The sequence below is a fragment of the Tenrec ecaudatus genome, chromosome 11 (assembly GCF_050624435.1).
Source record: "Tenrec ecaudatus isolate mTenEca1 chromosome 11, mTenEca1.hap1, whole genome shotgun sequence".
NCBI classification, from domain to species: Eukaryota; Metazoa; Chordata; class Mammalia; order Afrosoricida; family Tenrecidae; genus Tenrec; species Tenrec ecaudatus.
In genome coordinates, this window is record NC_134540.1 from 85,386,761 (window position 1) to 85,411,696 (window position 24,936).

The 24,936-nt window shown below is 49.6% G+C and overlaps 1 protein-coding gene across 1 annotated transcript in view; it reads left to right on the forward strand.

Annotated features, from left to right (window-relative positions):
• Nucleotides 1-24,936, forward strand: part of RASA3 (RAS p21 protein activator 3) — a 259,051-nt gene that overhangs the window by 117,691 nt on the left and 116,424 nt on the right. Inside the window, exon 3 of the mRNA XM_075563383.1 lies at nt 21,169-21,272. Within this exon, the coding sequence (XP_075419498.1) occupies nt 21,169-21,272 (104 nt within the window). The remainder of the gene's footprint in view (nt 1-21,168; nt 21,273-24,936) is intronic.

Sequence of the window (24,936 nt, forward strand, 5' to 3'; positions counted from 1 at the left end):
TGTGAGGATCAATTGAGAAGTAAACCCACGCCTGGTAAGAGCGTGTCCTTGCGGTTGTTATTATTACCACTTACTCTACTCAGAGGAACCCTGGTGGTGTACTGGTTATTTGTCCAGCTGCTCACCCCAAGGCCGGCAGTTAGAAGCCACCAGCCGCTCTGAGGGAGACAGACAAAGACACTCCACTCCCATCATCATGAGTCCCAGTCTCAGGAAACCACAGGGACGGATCTACCCTGTCCTATGGGCTCGCTGTAAGCCAGAACTGACTCAATATCAGGTTATTTGTTTTTATTATTATATTTCATAGTCTGTGATCGGTGGAACCGTTACTCCTCAGTCCACAATTAAATGAAACGTTGGTGTGGGTCCGCCTAGTCACACCCTGGACAAAAGGTCTGGGAATCTACTGTCAGCAAAACCACAGCACCCATTTCACTCGAGCACAGATGAGGTTGCCATGAGTTGGCAACCACTCAAGGCCCACGGTTTTACCATCTATTGGCCAGGCGCTGTGCCACGCATTTAAAATACGATCTCCTTTCTTCCTCCCAGAATCCCTCTGAGAGAAGCAGGCTCAGGTCCAAGTGTTGTGGGCCCCGGAGAGTGTAAGGTGGAGGAAGGTGTGGCTCTTTAAGGAAAACATCACAATTGATTGGACGTATCCCATAGAAAACCTTCACGCGCCTTGGAAGGGACGGGGAGGCTGTTCACAAGCGTCATGTACATCGCCTCTTTGTCTCCATCTTACAGACCCGTAGGGGAGGAAGGCCTGTTGCCAGGAGAGACCAGTCCCTGGCGAAGGTACAGATGAACTGACACCATGGCTACAATGATGGGCTCAAAAATGACAACAATTGTGGGGGCAGTGAGGGCCCGGCAGTGTTGTGTTCTGGTGTGCGTGGGGTGGCTACAGGTGGGAACGGAGTCAGTGGCACCTACCAACGACGAGGAAGCGAGTGTGTGAAACCCTTGTCATTCCCTGCCAAGGTGAAACTGGGTTCAGTGGGAAGTGCTGTCCTGAGGTTCATCCATTAGGAATGTTGGGGTTCTGTCTTGTTGATATACATTTGAGAGAGCTCTTTCTCTGATCCAGAATGCTCACATCTGGGTGGCTGTTGGAGACAGCCTGGTATGTGTCTCATGAGGGCTAACCTACCTTCGAATGGGCAAGATCAGCCCGGCCAAGGGGCAATCCTGGGATGGTACCTCTGTTCTGAGACACTCAGGAGGCTGGGGCTCAGAACTCTGCAGGAGCCTCGTTCTCGGGAGTGGCGGAGGGATGGGGTTGAAAGGAAGGATGGTGGTGGTCTGAGGCGATGGCCTGCCTGACCCTGGCCAAGGGCCACACACTGCGTCCTCTGACTTCAGTGTTCATATCCCCGCAAGGTGGCACAGGCAATCCAGAGAAGATGCTACCTCACGGTTTTCAAACCAAATGAATGTTTCATGAATCACTATTAAGTATTCATTTCCTTCTGAGCTATTATGAATCCCTGCTTAGACATGCTTTACAGTAATCTCAGGCGAATTTCCCAGTGTTTAAGGTTTCATTAAGAATCCTGAAAACACCTCGATTTCGTAAGGAACATGAGTACGCTCCACTTCCCCCCAGTTACTTCTCGTGCTCCTCGTCCTCCTCGTGCCCCTCGTGCCCCTCGTCCTCCTCGTCCTCCTCGTGCTCCACATGCTCCTCATCCTCCTCGTCCTCCTCGTCCTCCTCGTCCTCCTCGTGCTCCTCGTCCTCCTCATCCTCCTCGTCCTCCTCGTGCTCCTCGTCCTCCTCGTCCTCCTCGTGCCCCTCGTCCTCCTCGTGCTCCTCGTGCTCTTCGTCCTCCTCGTCCTCCTCGTGCCCCTCGTCCTCCTCGTGCTCCTCGTCCTCCTCGTGCTCCTCATGTTCCTCGTCCTCCTCGTGCTCCTCATCCTCCTTGTGCTCCTCGTGCTCCTCGTCCTCCTCGTGCTCCTCGTGCTCCTCGTCCTCCTCGTGCTCCTCGTCCTCCTCATCCTCCTCGTCCTCCTCGTCCTCCTCGTGCTCCTCATCCTCCTCGTCCTCCTCGTCCTCCTCGTGCTCCTCATCCTCCTCGTCCTCCTCGTGCTCCTCATGCTCCTCGTCCTCCTCGTGCTCCTCGTGCTCCTCGTCCTCCTCGTGCTCCTCATCCTCCTCGTGCTCCTCGTCCTCCTCGTGCTCCTCATCCTCCTCGTGCTCCTCATCCTCCTCGTGCTCCTCATGTTCCTCGTGCTCCTCATGTTCCTCGTCCTCCTCGTGCTCCTCATCCTCCTCGTGCTCCTCGTCCTCCTCGTGCCCCTCGTCCTCCTCGTCCTCCTCGTGCTCCTCATCCTCCTCGTGCTCCTCATGTTCCTCGTCCTCCTCGTGCTCCTCATCCTCCTCGTCCTCCTCGTGCCCCTCGTCCTCCTCGTGCTCCTCGTGCTCCTCGTGCCCCTCGTCCTCCTCGTGCCCCTCGTGCTCCTCGTCCTCCTCGTGCTCCTCATCCTCCTCGTCCTCCTCGTGCTCCTCGTGCTCCTCATCCTCCTCGTGCTCCTCGTGCTCCTCATCCTCCTCGTCCTCCTCGTCCTCCTCGTGCCCCTCGTCCTCCTCGTCCTCCTCGTGCTCCTCGTGCCCCTCGTCCTCCTCGTGCCCCTCGTGCTCCTCGTCCTCCTCGTGCTCCTCGTCCTCCTCGTGCTCCTCGTGCTCCTCATCCTCCTCGTGCTCCTCGTGCTCCTCATCCTCCTCGTGCTCCTCGTCCTCCTCGTGCCCCTCGTCCTCCTCGTGCTCCTCGTGCTCCTCGTGCCCCTCGTCCTTCTCGTGCCCCTCGTGCTCCTCGTCCTCCTCGTGCTCCTCGTCCTCCTCGTGCTCCTCGTGCTCCTCATCCTCCTCATGCTCCTCATCCTCCTCGTCCTCCTCGTCCTCCTCGTGCCCCTCGTCCTCCTCGTGCTCCTCGTGCTCCTCGTGCCCCTCGTGCTCCTCGTGCCCCTCGTGCTCCTCATGCTCCTCATCCTCCTCGTGCTCCTCGTCCTCCTCGTCCTCCTCGTGCTCCTCATCCTCCTCGTGCTCCTCGTCATCCTCGTCCTCCTCGTGCTCCTCGTGCCCCTCGTCCTCCTCGTGCTCCTCATCCTCCTCGTGCTCCTCGTCCTCCTCGTGCTCCTCGTCCTCCTCGTCCTCCTCGTGCTCCTCGTCCTCCTCGTCCTCCTCGTGCTCCTCGTGCTCCTCGTGCTCCTCGTCCTCCTCGTCCTCCTCGTGCTCCTCGTGCTCCTCGTGCCCCTCGTCCTCCTCGTGCTCCTCATCCTCCTCGTGCTCCTCGTCCTCCTCGTGCTCCTCGTGCTCCTCGTGCCCCTCGTCCTCCTCGTGCCCCTCGTGCTCCTCGTCCTCCTCGTGCTCCTCATCCTCCTCGTCCTCCTCGTGCTCCTCGTGCTCCTCGTCCTCCTCGTGCTCCTCGTGCTCCTCATCCTCCTCGTCCTCCTCGTGCTCCTCGTGCCCCTCGTCCTCCTCGTGCTCCTCGTGCCCCTCGTCCTCCTCGTGCCCCTCGTGCTCCTCGTCCTCCTCGTCCTCCTCGTGCTTCTCGTCCTCCTCGTGCCCCTCGTCCTCCTCGTGCCCCTCGTCCTCCTCGTGCCCCTCGTGCCCCTCGTCCTCCTCGTCCTCCTCATGCTCCTCGTGCTTCTCGTCCTCCTCGTGCTCCTCGTCCTCCTCGTCCTCTTCGTACTCCTCATACCCCTCGTGCTCCTTGTCCTCCTCGTCCTCCTCGTGCTCCTCGTCCTCCTCGTGCTCCTCGTCCTCCTCGTGCCCCTCGTCCTCCTCGTGCCCCTCGTCCTCCTCGTCCTCCTCGTCCTCCTCGTGCTCCTCGTCCTCCTCCTGCCCTCGTGTCCCTTGTCCTCCTCGTCCTCCTCGTGCTCCTCGTCCTCCTCGTGCTCCTCGTCCTCCTCGTGCCCCTCGTGCCCCTCGTCCTCCTCGTCCTCCTCGTCCTCGTGCCCCTCGTCCTCCTCGTCCTCCTCATGCTCCTCGTCCTCCTCGTCCTCGTGCTCCTCGTGCTCCTCGTGCTCCTCGTCCTCCTCGTGCTCCTCGTCCTCCTCGTGCTCCTCGTCCTCCTCGTGCTCCTCGTCCTCCTCGTCCTCCTCGTCCTCCTTGTGTTCCTCGTCCTCCTCGTGCTCCTCGTCCTCCTCGTCCTCCTCGTGCCCCTCGTGCTCCTCGTCCTCCTCGTCCTCCTCGTGCTCCTCGTCCTCCTCGTGCCCCTCGTTCTCCTCATGCCCCTCGTGCCCCTCCTCCTCCTCGTGCCCCTCGTGCCCCTCGTCCTCCTCGTCCTCCTCATGCTCCTCGTGCTTCTCGTCCTCCTCGTGCTCCTCGTCCTCCTCATCCTCTTCGTACTCCTCATACCCCTCGTGCTCCTTGTCCTCCTCGTCCTCCTCGTCCTCCTCGTCCTCCTCGTGCCCCTCGTGCTCCTCGTCCTCCTCGTCCTCCTCGTGCTTCTCGTGCTCCTCGTCCTCCTCGTCCTCCTCGTGCCCCTCGTGCTCCTCGTCCTCCTCGTCCTCCTCGTGCTTCTCGTCCTCCTCGTGCCCCTCGTCCTCCTCGTGCCCCTCGTGCCCCTCGTCCTCCTCGTGCCCCTCGGGCCCCTCGTCCTCCTCGTCCTCCTCATGCTCCTCGTGCTTCTCGTGCTCCTCGTCCTCCTTGTCCTCTTCGTACTCCTCATACCCCTCGTGCTCCTTGTCCTCCTCGTCCTCCTCGTTCTCCTCGTCCTCCTCATCCTCCTCGTCCTCCTCGTGCTCCTCGTCCTCCTCGTCCTCCTCGTGCCCCTCGTGCCCCTCGTCCTCCTCGTCCTCCTCGTCCTCCTCGTCCTCCTCGTGCCCCTCGTGCCCTCCGTGCTCTCCGTGCTCCTTGTCCTCCTCGTGCCCCTTGTGCACCTCGTGCTCATCTTCCTCGTGCCCCTCGTGCCCCTCGTCCTCCTCGTCCTCCTCGTGCTCCTCGTGCCCCTCGTGCCCCTCGTGCTCCTCGTCCTCCTCGTGCCCCTCGTGATCCTCGTCCTCCTCGTGCTCCTCGTGCCACTCGTGCCCCTCGTGCTCCTTGTCCTCCTCATCCTCCTCGTGCCCCTCGTGCTCCTCGTGCTCCTCGGTGGGAATCTTCACAGCACTTAGCCCGGCTTCTCTGCTCGGTCATAAGGACGTTGCCGGGTGGCACCGAGGGCGCTGCCCGAGAGGCCGGCAGTTCGAGCTTCCCCCAAGATGGGTCTGCTCCGGAGATCCCGGGGTCAGCTCCACTAAGGGCCCAGTCCCGCACACTGCACACACAGTTGCCAGGAGTTGGGTCAACGTAAGGGCCATGATTTCTTTTAAAGTGTGCTGTCCTGGTTGTTCCACGTCGGAAGCCATTAACCCCGTGTTTTCTTCAACGCGCTTCAAGGTTAACGGTGGGGACGTTTCCCCTGCAGTCACAGAGAAGGCACGCTGTCACAGCATCTCCATTCTCTGCAGCAGAATGCTGGACTGTCTGGAAAGTGTTCCTGGGCCCATGGAGGGGAGCCGGAGTCCTGAAGGCACGCCTGCTTTGATTAGGAGAAGCCGTGGTTACTTGTTGGGGTGCTAAACCTACCACCGGAGTTCCAAACCACCAGCCGCTCCTCTGAAGAAAGACGAGGTTTTCTGCTCCCGTAGAGAGTTACAGCCTCGGAAACCCACAGGGGCAGGTCTACTCTGTCCTATAAGCTTGCTAGGAATCAGAACCGACTCCAAGGCAGTGAGTTTTGTCTTTTGAAAAGCTCCAACCTACTTCTTTTGTTGTTTAAATTACTGTGGTAAACCACGCATGATAAAACGTTTTCCATTTAACCATGTTATGTGTAGGACCAGTGACCTTATATTCATACGGATGCACGTTCTAGGCAACCATCGTTTCTACTTGTTTCCAAATTTTCATCACCCTTAATAAAAACTCTGTGCCCTTTAGGCCCCATTCTTCTTTGCCACCTACCCTGAGCAAATCACCTTGGACCCATATGGGATATTCCATTTTAGGGAGAACCTAACAGTATTTCTTCCTTTGCGCCTGATTTATCTCCCTCAGCACAACGTGCTCAAGGTTCAGCTATGTTGTAGCAGGTGCCAGAACTTGACTTCTCCCTAGGACTGGGTAATATTTCGTTGCCTGTGCTCATATTATTGTTGTTTTGCTTGGTTGCCAGCAAGCTGAGTCCAGCTCCCAGTGACGCCACGTGTGCAGGCCAGGACTGCTTCATCGCCTTTTCAAGGATGGGATCTTTCAGAAGCAGAGCGCAGGCCTCTCTTACAAGAGACCTCTGCTGGATTCATACAACCAGCCTTTCCATTAGCAGTCTGACGCATAACTCTTGGCATGATCCATGGATTCCTTATATGCATAGGCCAAGTTTTATTAATGCTTTCATCTGCTGATGGGCACTTGGATTATGTCCACCTTTTGGGGGGGATAGGGAGGGCTATTGTGAATGGTGCCACGGCTGACATTGATTTAAACTGCTTAAAAGGCAGTTCTTCCAGTGACCCTCTGATTTTAGGCTTGGGAGATAGGCATTGCTCCTAGTTAGCAAAGACAGCCGACTCTGATGTATACGTATGTGCATCTGTGTTTTAGCCTTTGGGGATGGTGCGCACACACATGCATGCATACACTGACACTGGTGTTTGAGGGTGAAGGAGAAGGACACGTAGGCGAACTCACACTTTGTCATTTTAATGCAGTGGTTCTCAACCTTCCCTTTCACACAGCTCCTCATGTTGCGGTAAACACCACCCCCACCATAAAATTATTCTTGTTGGTACTTTATAACTGTAATTTTGCTACTGTTATGAATTGGGTGACCCTTGTGAAAGGGTCATTCGATCCCCCAAAGTGGGGGTCCCACAGATTGAGAACTGCTGTTTCAAAGCATTGCTATCGAGCTATGGTAACCCCTTGTAGTTCAGTGGGTTATGCGTTGGGCTGTTAATTGCAAAGTCAGCAGTTTGAAATCACCAACTACTCCTCCAGCCAAAGACAGGGGTTTCTATTCCCCTGAAGAGTGACAGTCTCGCAACCCCAGGGGTAGTAGTTCTACCCCCTCCGATAGGGTCGCTATGAGCCAGAATCTACTTATGGCGATGAGTTCGGTTTGAGTTAGGAATTGAACCAGCCTGGCGCTGGTATAATAATAGACACATAGATCCATGCACAGCATCGAGGATCCAGGATTAACCCCACACATCATGGTCAGTTGGTGTTTGACAAGCATGCTGAGTCTAGTCAACATGTCAAAGAAGGGGCTCTTCAAAAAGTGGTGCTGGGGAAACTAGAGTTCCATTTCTACATGCAGACAGATGACACAGGATCCATGCCTCACGCCATACTGAAACACAAATTCAAAGTGGATGAAGGTGCTAAATATGCAAACCCAAAATCTAAAATTATTAAGAAGGAAAAGCACAACATTTTCAGGCTTAGCTTTTAATAAAGATCTATTAAGTGTGATAATAAAAACACAAGCCTCAGAAGAATAAATAAATAAATGGAGCCTCATAAAATTAAAAAATATCTGTTCAACAACAAAAACTACCAATAAAATAAAAAGACAAGTTACTGACTGGGAGAACCTGTCTGACCATATATCTGACAAGAATATAACAACCAATATATATATAAAACTCAGATAATTTAGTAAAGAAAAGACAAACAAGCTAATCCTAAAATGGGCAAAGGACTTGAAAAGGCATTCATTAATGAGGGCTGTAAAATGTCAAATTGCAAAGGGGTGGAGTCTAACCTGTCAATCAGGTTGCAGCTTGATAACCTCATTTTGAGGCTCTATGGAGATAAAAAGCTTGCTGGAGGCAGGACATGTGGGAGACATTCCTGTTGACAAGGCACATGGAGCTATGGAAGCTAGAGGTTTGGAGCTGGAGGAACCACGTGGAGACCCCTGCCAGTGCTAAGATGCTTCCACCACGACTGGATCGCCTGTGATCTTCCTGCACTCAGTGTCATTGCATGTGTTGTGTAAGACTGAAGAGGAATTTACAGACTGGTAATGGACATATGGGCTAACATTGGACTTATGGACTTGATCTGGATTGGGCTGGGAGGTTTTCTTAATATACAATTACTCTTTGATAAAAAATTCTCTATTACACTTATAGGAGTGTCTCTGGATTTGTTTCTCTAGTCCACCCGGACTAACACACACATGAAAAGATACTCAGCTTCATTAGTCACTCGAGAAATGTAAAATCAAAGCCACAATTTTGGGATGCCATTTCACTCCCACTGGGATGGCAAAGAGGAACCGTGGGTTAGATATTGAGCTGCTGACTGCTAGATTGGCTGTTCAAACTCACCAGCTAATCCTTCAGAGAAAGGTGAGGCCGTCTGCTACAATGAAGTTTATAGACATCCTTCAGGATGAAATGCTTAGGAGTTACTCTGCCCGGTAGGATTGCTATGCATGAGAATTGACTTGTTAGCAGTGGGTCAGGATGGCTGAGACAGGACAGAAAACAAGAATTGTTGGCAAAGATGTGGGGAAATGCGATCAAAGTGACCACAGTAACGTGGATTAGTGAGTGTGTTAATTCGGGAGGAACAGCTCAGTAGGAATGGCTGCACATCTCTAAGAATGTCATCCATGCCACTACAGGGCACATGTGCAGACTGTGGACTGGGTGTGAGTTTGTGTTGTGTATTCTCAACAACAACCACAGAGAGAGACTGATTCGGTTTGGTGTTAGTTAAATGGGACCCATGGAGGTGCATTGGTGAAGTGCTTGCTGGTCAACCGAAAGGTTGGCAGTTGGAAACTCGCAGCTGCTCCCCAAGAGAAAGACGAGGTGGGCTCGGCTTCTGGAAAGCTCACAGCCTTGAAAACACTCCGAGGCAATTCTACTCCACACCTGATGGCCACAGGTTTGGGTTTTCTCAGAAATGCATGAAACAACGTAAACCTTTAAACACACTCCCTCCCCCTGGAAGGTTTCTCTCTCATCCCAAACATACAGTGTTCTAAGTGAACTCCAGTCTGTGACCTATTCATTCGATCCTTTAAATCCAAGCAAACGTCTTATCATCCAGAGATGCAGGTTAGGAAGGGAGGAGGTCAAGACGGTCTCATCTACAGCAGCAGCAGTAGCAGCAGGTGGACCAGGACCAGCACTAATCTCCTCTACAGACTTCTTTCTAGAAGCCAGGCCAGGAGGAGTGATCGCCTGCAGCCCTGGAGGTCTCTGCTGAAGTATGCTCAGTTCTCAATTATTTTGAGGGAAAGAGTGAGTCTATGTGGCCCGAGATGCTCTTGCCTTGTTTCCCAATGAAGACGCTGCATATTGCCACATAGACATGTAGAACACTCCCCCTGACCCCGTTGTTTGTTGGCACGTGTCTACATTGACTTCACACTGCATGCATTCCTGGGTCTCGATGTTCTCGTGCGTTCCCCTGACTGGAGAGACGTCGGCACACCGACCAGCAGCATCCGAAGCAGTGTCCTGCCCCGAGAGGAGGTGGGTTCTGAGAGGAACACTGAGCGGCTGAGCTTCCTTTTGCCCTGGTGGCCATTCCCCACACTCTGTAGCTTCACACGGCACAAATGTATTGCTTCGTGTGTATGGAGGTCGGGCATCCGAACAGGTTTCACACTTCTGAAGTCAAGGTGGCCGGGGGTGCGTTCCTTCTGGGGCCTGCAGGAGAGAATCGATTTCATTGTCTTTCCCCACTTCTGGAGACCACCCCCCCAATTGCTTGGCTCGTTCTCCACATCTGTCCAACCAGTGTATCTCCTTCTCAAACTCCAACACTCCTGGTTTCTTCTTACAGGGAATGGGCCTGGTGGGTACCTTAGGCCCACCCCGATAACCCAAGACAGTCCCCCAGGATCAAGATTCTTAACTTCATTGCATGTGCAAAGTCTCCTTTGCCACGAAAGATCTGTGTCCCAGGGGTTAGGGCATGGGCATCTGTCAAAGGGTTGTTACTTTCCTATCACACCCGGCTTCAAAGCCCCGTCCCCCAGTTCCTGGCTTCTACACATGCAGAAGCTGACCTGCCCCAAGTATCAGTCTCCTGATCTGTGCACTGCGGATCCTGACCGTATGCAGCTCCGAGCAGTGGCAAGTGTGGAGGGCATGTGTGGAGGACCTGTGCAGGCTCCTCTGCCTGCTGTAACTCTCTAAGCCTCTCATGAGAATGTCAACTCTGGGAAGAAGATGACTGTCTAGTACCTAGCACCCGGGGCACTCAATAAATATTTGTGGGAGAGAGAAAACAGGAATTGCTTCATCCTTGGATCTTTGAGACACGCCCACACACACCTACACACACTCACACACACCCTCAAAACTCACTGCCACCAAGTCAATTCTGACTCAGCATGGGGTCGACCTGCCCCTGCGGGTTTCCGAGACCATAACTCTTTATGGAAGTACACAGTCTCCTCTTTCTCTGGCGGAGCAGCTGGCGGGTTTGACCTGCTGACCTGGGGGTCTGTTTGGCTAGCAAGGAAACCTGGGGAGGAAGTGGCTTAGGGTCCCCCTGCTAGCCTGAAAGGTCAGCGGCTCCAACCCAGCAGCCTTTCTGCAGGAGCAAGACGGGGCAGCCTGCTTCTGCAAGGACTGCAGCTTTGGAAAGCCCACGGGCAAGTTCGACCTTCCTCTGCAGCGTGCCCGTGAGAGGGAACCGGTTTAAATGCAGTAGGTTTGCTGTTTTGTGTTTCCCCTGCTGGTGTCCTGCCAACAGCTCCCTTTCTGCCTTCCAGTTGGCGTGGGCAGTGGAGAGGGGAAGGGACTGCCTTGGTAACCTCCCAGCCGAAGCGCGGGAGCGGGGAGGACAGACTGCTCGCGTCATCATGGTGCCCGGAGAGTCCTTTAAAATGGCCTCATAGGTGTGGAGTAAATGCACAGTATGTTTGGATGACTGCCACCACAGAGCAGCTTTCGAACACCCCAAAAACCTCTCAAGCCCACTCGCAGTCACCCCACTTCTACCCACACCCCAAGGCAACCTGTCCTCCGCTTTCTGCCGCGACAGATGTGCCACGTCTAGACCTTTGTTATGTTGTGATTGTTAGGTGCCATCGAGTGCCTGACCCATAGTGACCCTGAGCACAACAGAACAGAAACTGCTCCGTTCTCCTCACTTCTGAGAGTGGATCATTACAAATGCAATGTCCAGCGGCTGGCTTCTTTTGCCTAACTGAATGTGTTCGGTGTTCGTCTATAGTGTAGCGGTCTCCATACTGTTTTACCCGTTAGTGTCAAGTAGCATTCCATTGTTGGTCTGTCTCATTTTTTGTTGATATCTCTCCCAGCTGATGGTCATTTGGCTTGTTTCCAATTTGGGGCCTTATGATGGCCTAGTGGGTTATGCAGGGGGCCACTAGCTATAAGGTTCGCAGTTTGAAATCAGCAGCTGCTCCAGTTGAAAAACATGAGGCTTTTTACTCCCTGTACAGATTTATAGTCCAGGAAATCCAGGGGCAGTCCTACTCTGTCCTGTATGATTGCTATGGGTCAAAGTTGACTTGATGGCCGTGTGTTTGGTTTTTGGGTTTGTGGATAATGCTGCTGTGAGATTGGCATACAATTTTTTTCTGGACATGTGTTTGAACTTCTCTTGTTAAGTACATCGGAGTGCAAAGGCTGGGTCCCAGGGTTATTTTGTGTTTAACTTTGCAAAGACATTGCCAAATGGCTTTCCCAAGTTGCGCAATTGTGTATTGCCACCAGCAGTGTGGGAAAGTTCCAGTTCTCCTCGTCTTGTCTGGCACTCGCCACTTCCCATCTTCCTACTGTAGCCATCCTGGCGGGTGCAAAGTAGTACGTCATTGCCTTAATTTAGACGTACTCGGTGATTCGTGCCGCTGAGCATTTCCAATGTGCTTTGTAGTCATTTACCTTCTTTGGTGATAAAGCTATCTGAGTATCTGTTGAATTATTTGTCTTATTATTTGGTGTCTTAGCCTGGGTTCTCCAGAGAAGCAATACCAGGGAATCTAATATTTATATATGACAAGTCTGTGGTCAGAAGTTTGGTTGGAGGCTCCACTGACTAGTTAACTGCCGGGCCTGACAAACTTGACATTGGCAGAAAGACAGCAGGCTTGTGGCTGCAGAAGTGACTGAGTTCGATATCAGCAGGTGAGGTGGCAGGTGCTGAAGACTGCGAGGATCAGCAGGCAGCATAGTAGCCCACTGGCTCAAGTCCAAAGAAGAGGAGGTCTCCGAGCCAGATGCAGGAGCCAGACCTAGCATAAAACAAGGAAGCATTTCCACAGTATCCACTTATGTTGGAAGCAGGTTTACGCCTCAAAAAAAACCTTCTTTTCAATTGGTTACACCAGGGCTGTGATCTGAGTAAGGGTGTTGAGCCCCCACCCTAATCTTTTCACAACTGATTGGCCCCCACCCTAATCTTATCACAGCAGATCCTATTATGGAGGCAATTACACTGTGTTAGGTCACATCCTGGGAAATTATAGGTCTGGACTACCAGAGGACTTAGAGTACTGGCTCAGCCAAGGTAGCCTCAAATCCAATGATCTCATTGAGCTGCAAGTGTTCTTTATGCATTCTAGATGCAATTCCACTATCCGATATTGACTTATAAATATTTTCTCCAAGTCTGTGGCTTTCAAAAACCCAACTTTTTAATGATATCCTTAAAGTCCAAAAGCTTTTAATGATTTTGTTTTTTATCTAGTTCAGTTTATGAAAATTTTCTATTGATAATAATATTTTCAATGCCGTAGCTAAGAACTCTTAACTCCAGATCCAAAGATTTATTCTTTTATTTACCCCTATGAGTTTTATAGTTTTAACCTTAATGTTTAGATATGTACTCTATTTTGAATTACGTTTTATGTACCCTTTGAGATAAGGGTCTAAATCTATCTTTTTTGCATATAGATGTTCAGTTATCCCAACACTGTTTATTGGATATACTGCCATTTCCTCATTGAGCTGCCTTTGCCTGTTTTAATCAACTTTATTCAATCCCACTCATCCTACGTGTCTGTCCTTGTCGCTCTACCACCCTGTCTTGATCCCTGTTGCTTTGTGGCACGTTTTGAAAGCAGGAAGTGTGAGACCACTAAGTGTGTTCTTCTCAACTTTCCTCTAGTTCTTAAATGCTCCCCCCCCCCACTATCATGACCCCAATTCTGCCTTACAGAGCATGTGCACTGGCACAGATAGAAACTGGAAACACAGGGAATCAGGAACGGATGATCCCTTCGGGACCAATGCTGAGAGTGGCAATACTGGGAGGGTGGAGGGAAGGTGGGGTAAAAAGGGGGAACCAATCACAAGGATCTACATATAACCTCCTCCCTGGGGGATGGACAACAGAAAGTGAGTGAAGGGAGATGTCGGACAGTTTAAGACATGACAAAATTACACTAACTTAAAAATTATCCAGGGTTCATGAGGGAGGAAGGGTGGGGCGGGAAGGGAAAAATGAGGAGCTGATATCAAGGGCTCAAGTAGAAAGCAAATGTTTTGAGAATGACGATGTCAACAAATGTACAAATGTGCTTGACACAATGGACGGATGGATGGATTGTGATAAGAGTTGTTCTGACCCTTCTGGACCTTGCACTTCCAGTGCTGGAGGAATTGGGCACCCTGGTTGTTATCTGTGCTTTCCGACTGAAGAGTCAGACCATCCTGCTTTCACAGCTTCGAGAGCCCTTCCTTCTCAACTGGCTTCTCTCAATCAACAACCTCCAGTTTCGTGCTGTCTTCCAGCCCAGGCTAGTCAAGCTTGGCCAGGCCCCATCTGTACCCCAGCCTTAACTCCTGGCCTGCCACCTCCCACCCCTGATTCTCCCCAGAGGTCCCTGCTGGTTCTGGGACAGAACAACTGCATGTAGATTCTGCCTTGTAGATTTTTCATGTGAATAAGTTAAGTCACATTAAAGTGGACATCCTCTGCGGACTATGTTGACTGATTAAAATTATTTTCTAATTTCTCACTTATTCAAAGAGCAGGCACATTCTTTAATGTACATGTTTCTGTGATGTGACGTTTATAGGTGTAATTTTAAGTGAATTAAGCTAATGTGGATTTTTTGTGACCCTGCTCACACCTCTTACACCTACCTCCTATAAAATAGCTCTAGTGCCACCAGTATTTTAAAAACGTTTCTTTTCTCTTTTATTTTCATGCATTAGATGTTGTTTTCAGTGTCAATACATTTAAAGAGCCACACAGTGAAGTGTATAAAAGTCAAACTGTTGTGTAAGTTTTCAAGTCGCCCAGAATAATTGCCAACCTTTACCATTGTGCTTGTGCATTTGTGTCAGAGATGCTATATTGTTTGGGAACATTGTTCTGAAAGTTAACTAAAAGGCTACTTAAAAAGCATGAATATATACATGTGAGAGACGTCTCTTCTATTTATATTTTAGCATGAAACTTGTGCAATTTCCCATGTCTGAAGTCTTGCAAAATGAAGGGATTTGTGCTTTATTTTTGTTCAAAGTAGTTTTCACCATTTGTTAATAAACGGAGCTGCTGGTGGTGGTGGGGTGGCGCTTGCTGTAATCTCCTTCGATGCCCCTTCACTCCCAAGCCGTCTTCCCTGGGCTTTCAAAGCCCTTTATGCTTTGCTCTTCTTGAGACTCACCATTCTAGATTGTGGTGGTCTTGTTGCCTGTCTGTCTGCACCTTTGCCTTAACCCTGTAGGGTCCTTGAAGGCAAGATCTTCCCTTTGGACACTTTTATTCCACCGTGTCTGGTAGAGCATAGGTTCTCCAAGATGTTTATTTTGAATGGATGCCCTGACACTCCATGCTGCATCTTCCTACTGGCCCTTGTCCCCATGCCAACCTTTGCCATCTTAGGCCTGCTGGTAGGCTTGAAGCTACCCCCCTCCGACCCCGACCCCTGCTTGTCTGGGTCCTTTCCCCATATCCCACATCCCCTTTCTAGACTCCAGACTTCTGGTTGGTTCCATGGGCTCTGTCTTTCTCTGGTTAACTGGTCATGTTGAGCTGATCCCAGACCACACAATGAGCAGGGTGTGATGCCTCTGTTTCAGTCACTGATTAATTGTATTAGTCTGTGTACTTTAGATAAACAAATCCACAGAAACTCATGTATAAGTCAGAGAGTTTTATATAAAAGTTAAGTGTGCATCAAGAAAACATCCCAACCCAGTGCTGCCCAAGCCCACAAGTCCAACATTAACCCATTAACTCATATGTCCAACATCAATCCAGAAAGTTCTCCTCCATTTCACAAAGCAGACGCAATGACGCTGACTGCAGGAGGAAAGCTGAGTCAGTGAATGTGTAAGCATCTCAGTGCTGGCAGTGGGGCTCCACTCAGCTGCTCCAGCACCCAGGGCTGCATTGGGGTAGGTCCATGTGGCTGCTCCTTGGGGATGTCTTGCATGAAGTCAGCCTTGCCAGCTGAAGCTGGAAACTGCTAAGGCAGCTACACCCCGGTGCGACCATCACAAAGCAAGAGACTCGAGAACTTGAAAGGCGAGGCTCACTGAGCCATTTATCTCTCTGCCCTTCAATTAACTCCACATGTGTTTATTGGCCAGATTGGCACAATAAACTAACTAACCCAGTAACGTTGACTATAGCATGCCTGGTGATTTCATCATGGGGAATTACACAGGTGGCACAAGATTAGGTGTTGGGGTACTGTGCCACCCCACTACTGTATCTTATTGAATCTATGGTATTGTTATAAGATGTACCAGAAAAAAATACGAAATTATTACACATCCAATAATAGACAATGTTACAGGTTCAATAAGATACCTTATTTTTGGCGATACGGTGCGGTACCCTATCATTTTATCTTGTACCATCCTTGGCTACAGCTCAATGTATAGAAAACACAAAAATCCTAGAACTGAACCAGGTGGGCAACAAGCATCGTGACAAATGGAGAAAAGGTTGGAGTTGTCAAAGATTTCACTTTGCTTGGACCCACAATCAACCGTGATGGGAACAGCAGCCAAGAAATCACTTGGTGTGTTGCCCTGCGCACATCTGCTGCACAAGACCTCTTGAACATGTTAAAGAGCAAAGACATCACCTTGAAGACTATGACACACCTGACCCAAATGATGAGTTTTGTCTCCACTTCATATGTACATGAAAGCTGGACCTGAATTACAGTGTCGGCGAAGAATATTGAAAGTACTGGAACCTCCAGAAGAATAAATTCACGTTGGAAGACCTGCAGCCAAGGAGCTCCTTGGAGGTGCGGATGATGCGCCTTCACCTTACATACTTTAGACCTATTAACAACAGGAAGCAGTCTCCAGAGAAGGAGATCGTGCTGGGTAAACTGGAGGGTTAGCAAGGTTGAGGAAGACCCTTAATGAAATGGATTGCAACAGTGGCCTCAAACATGAAGACAGTTGGGAGGATGGCACAGGGCTGGGCAGTGTTTCATTCTGTTGTGCAAAGGATTGCTGTGTGGGATAGTTAGGTTTATGGTGCCAAGAAGGCCAATAGGAACACGTGGGCAGAGTTTAATCAGGTTGAAGTTTGGTTGAAAGGCAACTAGATAAATGGCTTTCCAAGGCCCGCCCCCTTCTCCCTTCCTACCTGCTGCTTGGACCAGCATGCTGCTGCCTGAATGTGTGCTGCACTACCCGTGGGCCAAGCCAACTCATGGGTCATGTCACTGGAGCTTGTCATGTCAACTCATGGGCCAACTCATGGGTCATGTCACTGGAGCTTGAGGCTCTTTCGAGACCTGCTTCGCCATGCTGCTGGCAGGGACTTCAAGGCTGGTGGATCCTGTCACCTTTGCATTGCTTGTGTTGAGATCCCATCTGGGCCTGCTCCACTAAGCTACTGACTGTTGTTGACCCACCTTGCTGTCTGCTGCCTCAGGGCTACTCTGCCTGTCTTGCCTGAGGGAAGACTCCACTGTCTGCTTCTCTGACCTTGGACCAGCAGCCCACGTGAGTTGAAGGACTTTCAGTATATTAACTGTTCCACGAAAGTGAGTTGAGCTGAGTCCTTTGTACTGCTGTGTGGACTCATTAGGTGTTGTATTCCTTCTTCCTGAATAAACCCATATATATATATATATCACAAGAATCCTGGTTTTGTGTCTCTAGAGAACCCTGCCTAACACTCTATGAGTCAGAACTGGCTTGGTGGCACCTAAAAACAACAAGAAAAAGAAGAAACAAAGCCAGTTAACCTGTAAAGTCATTCTAGATTAATTAAAAGATAGATTTGCTGCTAGCCGGCTCTTAACCCCTGATGACCCCATGGACTGTACATGTTTCGGGCTCTCATCTTTACGGAAGCAGATCTCCAGGACTTTCTTTTGTGACGTCCTGGGGTAGGTGCAAACTGCCAACCTTAGGTGAGTCGTCAAGCACAAATTGCTTGGGCCACCCAGGGACCTTATTTTGATATCAGAGGTATTAAAAGGTGAAGGGGAAAAGGTGCATCACAGAGTTGATCAAACAGAGGCCTGGAACTCTCATATTGAGAACTGGTCCTCCAGCCCTCCAGCACCCTCTTTCCCCCTTACCTCTCTCACACCTCTCTCTTCTGTTGTCATCCCAAATACACCTACACCGTGACATGCACGCATGCCTTTGGATGCTTCCTTAGGCAGGTACATTCTGCTCTCTGTTGCCTTTTAACCAAAGGTAACGTGCTGATTGAGGTCTTACCTGACCAAGTGATGCATTTCCAGTTCTAGAGCTTACCGTAAACATGGCATGAAAATGCATCATGTCACAGTGGAAGGTAATTGCATGCATGTGTGCATGCCTCGGCCACCTCAGCAGTCAGGGAGGGTCTGTGCAGTGCCGTTTTTCATGCGTGTCTGCTGTGATGCTAATGAGCCACCTTTCCTAACCGCAGCCTTGTGCCTGACCAGAAGAATCGGGTGGTGAGTGGGGGGTGTTTAATGACAAAACCCACAGGCTCTCTGCCCCTTAATTAGAATTAGCAATTTATTTTTCAGTTTCCATCTGCGATGCTTGCTGCATCTGTCAGGGTGACTCATGCGTGGGCGGAACGAGGCAGCAGGGTGTGTGTGAAGGGGGTGTCAATGTGGCAGAGGGAGGGAGGCCTCCGGGCTGCCCAGGCAGGAGGGCACACTGAATCCTGGGAAAAGAGGGCCCGTGCCTGGGCTGATGTCAGACAACTTGGGAGCTGTGGTTATTTTGTTTGCTTTTGTTTTTTAGCTTTTAAAGATAGTTTTATTGACATATAATTTAGAAAGCCTGCAAATTTAATCTTTCAGTCGTATTAACAAGAGTTGCTTGATCATCATCATAATCAATTTGAGGACATTTGTTCTTTCTCCATACTCACTGTTGTTAGCTCCCCATTGACCCCCAGAGTTCCCTGCCATGCCCCTAGGTAATTATTAATCCAGCCACCATCTCTATAGATTTTTACCCATCCTCGATTTCATATATAGGAAATCATATAAAACACAAAGAACCATCAACAATGACAAAGCACAACAAAACAGGAAAACCTCAATTGAAAAGAAAGTAGAAAACATTAAAGTAGAAACAACTTGAACACAGATCAAAGGGAGATCAAATAAATGATAAGGAGTTACATTTTAACCTCACGACAGCTGTCATTGACCTTACCGTGCTCTCCATCTGATAGCAGGTCTACTGACGTTCCTGGATTGTGGCCAGAGAGGGTTCACCAGAGGCTTAATCCTTGTATGGATATTGTAAATGGATTTGGGGCTTCCACCTTCTTCCATAGCCTTCTGCAAACCAGTTAAACAGAATTTAAGCCCTGATAATATTCTTCAGATTTGGATTTTATTTACAATCCTTGGATCTTGCTGGTGGGTGTGCTTCTTCCATGTGGACTTAATTGATGCCTCACTTAGATGGCTGCTTGTTGGGAGAAAAGCTGTTTAGACACCCCACATGCTATTTTTCCCCAAGGCTGTAATCTTTTTTAATAATCATTTTATTGGGGGCTCGTACAATTCTTATCACAATCCATACATCCATCCATTGTGTCAAGCACATATGTACATTTGTTGCCATCATCATTCTTAAGACATTTGCTTTCTACTTGAGCCCTTAATATCTGCTGCTCATTTCCCCCCTCCCTCCCCACTCCCCCTTACCTCATGAACCCTTCATCATTCATATATTATGATTATTTTGTCATATGTTACACTGTCTGACATCTTCCCCCGCCCTCTTCTCTGCTGTCCCTCCCCCAGGGAGGAGGCTATATGTAAATCCTTGTGATCAGTTCCCCCTTCCTACCCCACATTCCCTCCACCCTCAAGGCATCGCCACTCTCATCACTGGCTCTGGAGGAGTCATCTGTCCTGGATTCCCTGTGTTTCCAGTTGCTATCTGTGCCTTTGTACATCTTCTGGTCTAGCCAGATTTATAAGGTAGAATTGGGATCATGAGAGTGGAGGGGAGGAAGTATTTAAGAACTAGAGTAAAGTTATATGTTTCATCATTGCTACCCTGCACCCTGCCTGGTTCATCTCCTCCCCATAACCCCTCAGCAAGGGCTGTCTGCTTGGTTACCAGTGGGCTTTGAGTCTCCACTCTGCACTCACCCACATTTTCAATGATAAGACTTTTTGTTCCTTGATGCTTGATACCTGATCCCTTTGACAGCTTGTGGTCACACAGGCTGGTGTGTTTCTTCCATGTGAGCTTTGTTGCTTCTGAGCTATATGGCCACTTGTTTATCTTTGAGCCTTTAAGACCCCAGACACTATATATTTTGATACCTGGGCACCATCAGCTTTCTTCCCCACATTTGCTTATGCACACGTTTGTCTTCATTGATCGTATCAGGGAGGTGGGCACCCACTGATATGGTTTTTAGCTTTTTGATGTCTGATAACTGGTCCCTTCTGCACCTCGTGGTCAGACAGGCTCATTTGCTTCTTCCATGTGGGCTTTGATGCTTCTCAGCTAGATGGCCACTTGTTTATCTTCAAGCCTTTAAGACTCCAGACGCTCAATCTTTTGATAGCCGGGCTATTTTTTTTCTGATAGCCGGTACCTTCATTACGCATTGTTATAGGGGTGCTTTGTCTTATCTCTCACATGCAAAGTGAGTGCTGCAACCTCTGCTCCAGTCACCTGCAAAAAAAAGCCATCATAGCAGCCTTGGTATTTGTATTAAACTTGAATGTATTCAGTAGAGATTCATTCATTGTCCCAGTCTTTGTCAAACGTTCTGACTTCCCTAAACTGTCAGCTAAATCAAGCCTAGTAACACAAACTTGCTCATTGACTTATGATTGTGTGCCGTTGGGATGAATACTGGGAAGAATGTCTGTAAAGATCTTTTAAGATCTGGTTATCATTGAGCTTATTTTTACCTCAATTAAGAGACTGTGGTTTCATGTCCCACAAGGGAAACCGTCTAGAGTATTTTGATGATGCATTTTAAAATAAAATTGCATGCATGTGTCTGAGAAGAGTGCTCAGTCTTTCTGATCGTAACACCTGTAAACCTCCGAGTCACGATGCCAAGGTCTGCACCGGGGTCCCCCCCCACCCCCCGCACCGGGATCCTCCGCACAATGATTGATTTCCTCTGGCCCTCGCCTGGTCAGTGCTAAGTCCAGGTAACACTGTGCTGCACAACCTTTACTTTCTCTCATTAAACTTTTTATTGTGAATTAGGTGGGGGGCTTATACACCAGATGATGACCACTTTTGTATTCCACATCTTCTTCCCCCAATAGTTTTATTGGCATATGATTTACACATCATACGATTCAATAGTTCAGTTGTGTCCAGGAGAATTGTACAATCATTAGCACATCCATTTTAGAGCCTCCCCCTTCGCCCCCTCACGGTCGAACCGCCTGTACAATGAGCCCTGCAACCACAATCCGTTCTAGTGCCCCCCCTTCATTATTCACTCCCTAAGGCCCCTTCCTCCTCTCACCCCCCCCTGCATTCCCTGTGACCCCTCATATCAGTCATCATTGGGCATCCACTCCCGTGCTTCACAGCTGGGAAAAACAACAGAAAATAAAAACCAAGATCGCACCAAGGTGGTAAGGAACACATCATAATAGCATAAAGACAGAGATACATTTAATGCGTGAGACGGAAAAGACCCCATCGCCCTTCAGACAGCCGAGGAAGAAATGTCGGTCGTGGATCAAGTGTGCGCTGCGCATTCTAACGCTGCCCCTTTTGTTTGTTTGTCTGTCTGTCCAGCCCCTTCTATGGAGAAGACTTTTACTGTGAAATTCCTCGGAGCTTTCGCCACCTGTCGTTTTACATTTTTGATAGAGACGTTTTCCGGAGGGATTCCATCATAGGTAGGTATTTAAATGGGTGTTTTGTTCATTTCTCTCTGTCTTCTGAGCAGGGGCACCCTGGCCTCTCCTTGGGGCTGGACAGCAAAGGGGCATACCTGTTCTCAGCTCCAGGGGTTCTAGGAGTTGGACTTGACTCACTGGCAGTCGGTGAAGCTGCTCATTCTATCTTGAACCCAAACCAAATGTAGAAGTCCTGTATTGGTTGACCTTTAGGCCTATAATTTTAAAAAATCCCAACTGTTTTACCTCTGTGACCTTGACTACTGGGTACATGATCCTGAAATAGCAATCATAATGATCTATGAGTGGCCACCTAGACAGACATGCATACTGAATAGGTATGGGAAGGAGAAATGAGACCGTGCCCACAAATATATAGAGAGATTGGACAGAGGTCATTTCCTAACATATGAATTCACCTTTGTCACGAGCATATCCCTGAAGACAGTAGTGCACCCAGGGGAAAAGTTATGACAACTTCTTAAGCGCAAACCACACACCTTGAGGGACGGGGCACACCATCTTACACAAAGAACATTTTCTACATCCTACTTTGGTGAGTCGTGACTGGGGCCTTAAAAGCTAAGGTGCGATTCTTGGTCTCTTCTCGTCTGGATCAAAGGAGAGTGAAGCAAAGGAAAGATCCATGGAAACAATTAGTCCCAAGAACCAGTGGACGGACAGCCAGCTTCCCAGTCTTGGTGACTGGGAGACCAGAAACACTAGATGGTGATCAGCAACCACTGCTGACTCCTTTGAAAGGGACCCCAACAGAGGCCCTGAATAGAGTGAAAATGTGGATCCAAACTCAAAGTCATGGAAAAGCGCAGGCTTGCTGGTCTGAGGGTGACCGCTGAGCCCCTTGAGCCTATGATCCTTGGTCACCCTTCAAGCCTGAAGCAGCTCATGCCTGTGGCTCAACTGGAAGCCAAAACATTAGACAGGTGTAGAAGGTGGGCATCGGGATGTACATATTCTTTAGAAAAACCAACCATTTGCTACCCAGAGGGAAGCCCTTGCTCAGTGACAGTGTTCAGAAGGCAGGAAGAGCTAGGAGAGAAGGAAGGGCAGGAAGGAGAAAGTCAAGGAGGAAGTGGGGTGAGTGCTGTTACATTGTGGAGTTTACAATCAATGGCATGAAACAAAGTGTATATGAATTGTGTAATGGGGAAATTGATTGGCTTTCAAATTTTATTCAATTCGCATGATTTATAATGTTCTCTCTCATAAAATGATACCGTCTCTAAACTGAACCAGAGACATAGATAAACCAATAGAGATAAGAATGGATTGGGGGCTCACATTTAATTCCAGCCAATCTAAGAACAGTTAGTGCTTACGACATGGCCCTCCTCAATCGCTGCCCTCATGAAGAGATCACTGAAGATATTAGTACCACAGGTCAGTGTGGGGAAGAAATATGGTGGTGCCTGGCTACCAGAAAGAACAGCATCCCGCGGCTTAAAGGCTTATCTTCAAACAAACAGCTAAGTGAGGCATCAGCTAAGTCCACCTGGAAGAAGCACACCAGCCGGTGAGATCTAAGAATTATAAATAATATAACCCAAACCCAAAGGAAGGAATATTATCACGGCTTAAATTCTGAACACCTAGTTTGTGGAAGGCGATGGATGGCAGAGGAAGTCCCACATTTGTTTGCAAGGTCCACACGTGGACTAAGCCTCTGGTGAATCCCCTTTGACCATTTCCAGGGCAGTGAACAGCCTTGCTATCAGACAGAGAGCATTGTAAAGGCAATGATGGCGACATCGTTAGAGTAAATGAAACACCTTAGCATGTGACCTCCCCTGTGATCCATTTTAAAGTTTCCTTTTTTAAAAAACTATTTTCTGCTTTCTTTTCTATTGAGATTTCCACACACACACACCCCTGCCCTTTTCTGAAAGGAGACAGCCTCATCTTTCTCCTGGGGACTCCACAGTGGGTTTGAACTGCTCATCTTGTAGTCAGCAGCCCAAGGCATAACCCACTGTGACACAGATCTAACGACCTGCAGCTATAATCATAAGTATGCTATAAACAGGCAAAAGAAAGCCTCGAAATTTGAGAGACCAGAGCCAACAATAGTCCTCTTCCACATCCTGTGACCTCAGCCACCCTGCAGAGTTTCATTCATGGACGCATCCTAGAAATATTTACCGATGCCCTGATTTGCTGTGTTCAGATATTCGGGATCACGGAGAATCTTGCTTTCAAACATTTTCATTTACTTCGTGTCTTTTTGCCTCCTCACTCATCGAGCTTATTTCACAACGTTGCAGTCACTACCCTAGGCGCCCCCGTGGCACAGTGGGTGATGTGGCAGGACAAGGTTGGCACTTTGTAACCACCAGCCACTCCCGTAAACAGTAGCGGTTTCAGGAACCCACGGGAGCAGCTCGACCATGTCCTCGATACCAGAGTCGAAAGCTTCATCTTTCTCCCTAATTTATGCATAATCTCGAATATTGGTTGATGAAACATGGAGCGAAGAAAATTAGTGAAATTGAAGAATGATGAAATCCTAAATCAGCATCTTGACATCTTTTAGACTATATTTGGCCCATGTATTTGATTGCGGTGAAAGTCAATATACTTTAAGTGAGGGCAAAGGAACGGTGGCTCCTTGAGTCACCTTGTGTTGGATGACAGCAGACCTCAGAGAAACCTCAACTACTTAGACCTTAGGAAGGAGTGAGGAGGAAGGCGTGAGGAGGACTTGGGAGCCGAGGTGGGTTAGTGACCAGGTACCTGCTGAAAGGAAGGGGCCGTACTAGGATTAGGGAATAGTGGGTCTCACACAGTGTGGTCTGAGGGACTACCGGCCTAAAGTAGGCAGAGCCTTCCAGTTTTCAAAAATATTGGGAAAGTTTGTATTTCTCATCATTGGCAATGCATTTCAAAAATTGGAACGTTTCTTTGAGAGGGTTGAGTTTTCCGAGTTCATCTGGGGGCATGTTGGTGACCTCCAGGGGAACCTTGGACACACGACGGTGGGCCTTCAAGCTCCATGACCTGCATGATCCCAGCCACACCACCCGGAACGAGATGCTGGACACCACGGACGCCATCTCCCAGGTGGCGGGGACCTCAAGGACAAGAACAACCCCGAGGAGAGGACGCACCGTGTCCGTGTGGAGATGGACGAGAATGCCGCTGGGAAGCTGACACTGCAGCAGTTCCTGGGAGGGTCCCAAGCAGACCTGCCCACTGTGCAGGTGCTGCCCCTCTATGATGGACTGGGGTAGTCCAAGGCCCAGTGCTGGGATGTCTGGGAACCCCTCGTGTCTTCTGGTGCCATGAGGCCACCTCAGCCCCGACCTCGCCCTCTTGTGTACGTACACCCAGCCTCTCTCTGCAGCCACCCACTGCAGGGCTTCACTTGGACCGTGAGACCCTGGCTGTCGTCCCCACTGCCTTGCACCAACCAACTGCCTGGAGCCTCTGGCTCCAACATCCAACACCCTCTGCTTGTCCGGGATGAAAAAACATAGAGTGAAACAGCTCTCTGTAAAACCAGGGACTTGACTGCCTCCCAGGGGCTCTGGGTCCCTCCTGCTCTCTTGTATATGTGCTTTTGCTTTTGATTACTATTATTTCCAACAGACATTTGACCATAAAAATCAAACAACTACTTTCTGCCCTAAGGGGGATGGGGGAGACT